At 45.0% G+C, this 5878-nt stretch overlaps 1 protein-coding gene across 1 annotated transcript in view; it reads right to left on the reverse strand.

The window, feature by feature from the left end:
• UBR3 (ubiquitin protein ligase E3 component n-recognin 3) overlaps nucleotides 1-5413 on the reverse strand; it is a 347537-nt gene extending 342124 nt beyond the window's left edge. Inside the window, exon 1 of the mRNA XM_007953244.2 lies at nucleotides 4866-5413. Within this exon, the coding sequence (XP_007951435.2) occupies nucleotides 4866-5413 (548 nt within the window). The remainder of the gene's footprint in view (nucleotides 1-4865) is intronic.
• Nucleotides 5414-5878: the final 465 nt, after the last annotated feature.

Raw genomic sequence — 5878 nt, forward strand, 5'->3', positions numbered from 1 at the left:
ATATGTGAACTGCTGTATGAAAAGTGAATTTACTCTGTAAATCTTCACCCAAATCCTAATTTAAAAAAAAAAAAGCCATTCTAGAGCCACGTCTCGGAAGGAAGATGGGGTAATCTACTTCTGTAGTGATACTGCCTCGGAAACCCAAGGAGGGGTCGCTATGAGTCGGATCTGACTCAATGGCACATAACAACAACAGAGGCAAAAAAGGGGATCTCACTACCATCAAGAAACAAAGAGCCACTGACAGAGCCTGGTGGAACCACTGAGACTATGGCCCCTAGCTGCCCTTCAGGTCTGGAATTAAACCCACACCTGTGGCTTCCAGCCAAACAAAAGACAAACATAAGAGTTGAAAATGTACCTGAGGTGGACACTCCTTAGAGAGAACAATCATGGAAGAGGGAAGGGCTGTTTATGCACAGAGAGACAGTTCAAGGGGCAGGAGTGCATGGGGGGATGGACACAGGGAAGAGGTAACTATAGGGAGGAAGTGGGAGGGGAGCTGTTGCATTGGGGTGAATTGTAGTCAATGTCATAAGACAACATGTGTGTGAACTGCTGTATGGAAAGTGAATTTGCTCTGTAAACTTCCACCCAAATCACAATTGAAAAAAGAAAACAGTTAATATAAGAATGAATGTCAGTTTCCAATAAGAATATTAAAAGTCATATAAAAAAGAAAAAGAAACAAGAGCCAGGAGTAGAGTGCATCCTTTAGACCCAAGGCCCTTGCATTGCAGCTCCTCAACCTAGGAGACAAGAGAGAGAACTGTAACACTTTATTGAGACAGCAAGAGACAGGGTAAAGCAGCAGAAGCAGCAGCAGACCCAGCAAGAGCCAGGGCAGTGGGCTTCCACACACATGAACCAAGAAAGCCACATGCCTGCAGGCCAAGGCTCACTGGTGGAGTGGGATGCTTCTAGGTACCTGCCGGCAGAGCTAAAGGAGCTTTGTAACACTTGCCTGAGCAGGATGGAGGCCAAGGAGCCAAGAGGAGGAGAAGCCAAGGGCTAGAGAGAGTCACTGCTGAGAAGAGGCTATCTTGATCAAAGTATTATGTCCTAAGATGTTCCTGATCCTGAATTGTAACCTGTAACTTCTCTAATAGACTCTATAATCATAAGTATGTGAGTTCTGTGTGGCCACTGCAATGAATTATTGAACCTCAAAGAGAAGTAAAGAGTGCCATGGGATGGACAGTTGTGTCAGAATTAGTAAAAAGGTTTAAGGGTGCTGGCATGCCTAACCTCTGCCTTATAGGCAGAGGTTATAATGCTGATCTTGATCCTTTTCCCCCCTTGTGAAGTTTGAAGAGATCAGACAACAACCCTCAGGCCCTTTTTGATCTCATCCCACAAATGAATCCTAATTTTTTTCTTCCTTTGGTTTGTATATCTTCTAATATTGTCACATTGACTATATCAATACCACTAAATCAAAAATAACTAAAGCCTCCAGGAACCCAAAAAAAAGCAGCTGCTGGGGCTGCTTATGTATAACCAAATACCTCACAGGATTTGGTTCCTTGTCATGGTTCATGGGATATCGCAGATAACTGGTCTAATAACATATTAATATTTAGTGTTTCTATTCTACCTCCTAGTTTGCTGCTTAGTGCCTGGAGTCTTAAAAGCTTGCAAGCAGCCATCCAAGGCACAACAATTGGTCTCTATTCAATTAGAACAAAAGAGGAAAGAGAGTCAGGAATAGGAGGAGGATATGGAACGTGTGGCTAACTGTCTTCATGACCAACTGCCTCCTTTGTCATGAGAACAGAAGAACTGGATGGTGCCTGGCTACTATTACTGAACATTTTGATCAAAGATTCCATAGAATCTGATCAAAAGGGGGAAAACACAGAACAGAATTTCAAATTCTCATGGACTCTAGTCTTTCTGGAGCCATCGAGGGCTCCCTGAAACTACTGCCCTGAGATAATCTTTTAAACTTAAACGAAAAAGATCTTCTGAATTTTTCTTAAAACTAGGCAACAGTTTAGCTTAACTAGTAAAAAAAGGTCTGCCTTGAACAGTATGCTCTTTTAAGAACTATCTATATGGGATCAGACTGACAATAGAAACTAAAAAGTATACACAGGAACCTTAGGGGGTTTGATGTTAATGAGGGAGAAACAACTCAGAAAAGGAGGGTCAGAATGATTGCACACCTGAAAAGAATGTAGTATCACTAAACTGTACATGTAGAAATTGTTGAATTGGTGCATGTTTTGTTGTATATATTCTCAAAAACAAAATAAATAAAATGTAAAGGAAAAAAGTTAATAAAATATTTTTAATCGACTATAATGAAATAAATCAATCACTGTCCCTCTAACTTGAGAAAAATAACTAAATCTTCCTGATGTTTCTATGATTACAAATTTGAAAATTAAATACTAATATAAGTAGTGATGGATTCAATATTCCTCCCTATCTTCAATCATAACTTCTCGAATGAAACACGTTCTACTCCCAGGAGATACTTAGAAAAGCTACTAAGGCACAGCAGGATTTCTTATCTTTTATTAGGAATGCAGATGGAGACAAAAATGGAATCCTCCTTTAAGAATTTACTGAACAATGAGATTTATAAACTACTAGGGCAAGTAGAATAACAAACAACGGTAAAATCAACACATTTTCAAACTTTGGTGATCCAGCTTTGGCCACCAGGAGCACTGCTGTAATTTGCTGATTTCCAGTTCTGAAAGGTTCCAGAGGCAGCATTCTAACCTGCAAGGTTCACCAATATCATATATGTCTCTTTAGGCAGTAGATGAGAAATATGGCCTGGAAGAATTATTCTATCTGACCCACAGAATTGCAAAAATGTCAGAATAATCAGATGGCCACAATATTGTTTATTATTCAATCTTATCTTTCATGAATGTGGATATGGCAACTACAGACACATATAAGCTATAATTTTTTACTGATATAGAAAGATCATTAAGATAAGTGAATGTAGAAAAGTGTATATAGTATGTTACCTTTTGTATAAAAAATATATTGAGAAGTTAGAATACATATTCATCCTTGCTTATAATTGCACTAAGAAACAAATATTAGTGGGTAATTAGGAGACATGATGAAAGAGAATCTTCAAACTTTGTATATTTTTATTATATTTACTGCTTAAATATATGAATATTATGCAGGACAAAGATGTGGCAATCTACTTTCTACTAGAGATTTACAGCCTTGGAAACCCTATGAAGCAGTTAGTTCTACTCTGTCTTACAGGGTCTCTATGAGTAGAAATTGACTCCAAAGCTAGTGGGTTTTGGTTATATGAATATTTTCCTTATTTATATATTAAATCTTAAAAATATTTTCAAAGAGTGTTGCAAATACTTCAAGCTCGCACATGTTAGCTACAATTACTGTTATTTATTATTATTAGCAAGTTTAAAGCACCCCCTTTCTGAATACTCACTCTATGCACAAGCCACCTCTCCCTCCTCTAACTCCCAGACTACTACTTAAGGAATTGTTTGATTTTGATTTTACTTTAGTGTAAGCAACATAAGGGTTAGGTCCATGTCATCTTCACTTAATATTCAAGGAGGCTGGCTTGCACACTCTTGACTCTGACTCGTAGGGATCCTCTAGGACAGAGTAACTGTCCCATTAAGAGTTTCCAAGGCTGCCATCTTTACAAAAGCAGACTGTCACATCTCTATCCCATGAAACAGTTGGTGGGCTCCAACCTCTCACCTTACAATTAACAGATGAGCACTTAAACCACTGCACCACCAGAGCTCCTTAAAGGGATTGTACCCAACCATAAATTGGAAAACTGGAATAATTGGATTTGCTAACATTCTTTCAACTACTGCCCAACCAAAATCTCCTTTCACTAAGCTTTTTGCTTTTTTTTTCCCCAGGACTTCCCCCTGACATTGGCATCTTGTCTCAAGCCAAGACCCTACATGTACCAACTCTTTAACTCACTGCAACTTCAGAATGCTGTCTTCTGTCCTAAGTCCTAACATCCTAGTACATCACTCCTGTCAAAACCCGTTTGTTGAGTCTTTCCTTTTAGACAGATGTTCACGTATTCGTCAGTGAACAAAGTGCCCTTAACTGGAGAAGATCTAACAGTTGATAGTTAAATCTGTTTTGCTTGTTCACCTGGTATGGAGGGTATTCTATAACTCACTGCCCAGTAGCCCAATTCTAGATGTCATTCCAGCACACCAAAGACTGCACTGGCAGCTCAAGTCACTTTTCATGCAGGCCCCTCCCCTTCCCTCCTCCCTCAACTCCCACCAGCTCAAGAGCTCCTTTCCTCTGTACTGACAGACACACTGACAATTTCAGAAGTCCTTCCCCTTCCCCACCCCGAGTGTCCTCCAGTGCAGTTAGAGACATACCCTCTCCCCGGCCCTCGCATCACTCCCGAGACCCAATTCTTTCCCCAATACTACCCCATCCCAGCCAATCCAAATCACAGTCTGTCTCTTCCCCAGAATCGGACAGCTTTGCGGGCTTTACCAACAGTAAGTACACAATTGACAGCTGAACACCTGATTCCCCAAGTACCCTTTCCTCCTCCCACCTCTTCTACCCTACACGCAAGCTCTTTTCTAGCTATTGCTCACCCTCCCAGACTCTGCCCCCAAAATTTACAGCACGGTCCCCTAACATACTCTCCGCTCTCCCCTACTCCCCACCCCCTTTCCGCGACTGACAGCTCAGTCACCTCCATCCCCATGTGGCTGCACCCTCCCCCACCTCCTTCCCTTGACAGCTCACGGTCGGCTCTCAGTCTCTGACAGGCCTCCCGAGACCCCAGTCAGAACCACCTCCGGTACCCCTAGCTTTGAGGTTGTTTTAATTGGGGGCAGGACTCCACTCACCCACTCTCCCGCATCACGTTGCTGTCACCGCAGTCACAAGCGCCCCCGGCCTGGCTGCGGAACATGTTGAAATCGTGCCCGGTGTGGTCGCCCTGGTGGAAGCACTCGGCGCACAGCGACATGCAGGGGGAGATGCCGCACGTCCGGCAGCGGTAGGCCACAAAGTTGGCTGTCCAGACCAGGCCGCAGAGCGCCGCGGGGTCGTAGGCCCGCACCGCCGCGCAGAATTCCTCGTAGCCGCCGCCGCCCGCCAGAAGGCACTTACACCACTCCAGGGCCTCCTCCTCGGCCGCCCCCGGACCGCCCCCGCCACCCGCCGCCGCCTCCTCGCCTCCCGCCGCCGCGGCCAGCGGCCGCTCGGCGTTCAGCACACGCTCCAGCAGTGCCTGCAGCTCCTCAGCGCCCGCCCGGTTGTCCGGCCGGCTGAGGGCCGCCTTGAGGTGCGCGGCGGTGGCCGCCTTGTCCAGGGCTAGCGCCGACGCCGGCATCTCGGGCTGGGGCGGCTGCGAACCCCCGAGAGCCGCCGCGGCCGCCGCCGCCGCCGCCATGATGAGAGCTCAGAATTTGGAGAGCCAAGGGACCGCGGCTCCTCCCGGGAGGGTGGGAGAATTGACTGTACGAATCTTCGGCCCGCCCAACTCTCGCGATACCCCAGATATGCCGCGCACCTAGGCTTGCTTCCTCCGCCCCTTCACACGCCCCTTTGGGCGACTGTACTTTCTCCCCGCCCTTATTCTTGGGCTCCTCCTCTACGTTTTTCCCACTTAGCCAATTTTCATGTTCTCAAAAAGTTAAAAGCTAAGGGGCACTCCTTAAAGAAAATCTTTTTAAATATGTACAATTTTTTTTTTTGCCTGGAGTATAGGGATTTTATTTGGGAGCTCTGGTAGCATACTGCCTAAGGCACTTGACTGCTAACCAGGAGGCTGTCGGTTCAAACCCTCCAGCCACTCCTCCGAAGGAAGGTTGGGCAATCTACTTCCGTAGTGATTGTTGATGTTGTTATGTGCCAT

Source organism: Orycteropus afer, unplaced genomic scaffold, assembly GCF_000298275.1.
Source record: "Orycteropus afer afer isolate SDZICR_OR568_19922 unplaced genomic scaffold, OryAfe1.0 scaffold00001, whole genome shotgun sequence".
NCBI classification, from domain to species: Eukaryota; Metazoa; Chordata; class Mammalia; order Tubulidentata; family Orycteropodidae; genus Orycteropus; species Orycteropus afer.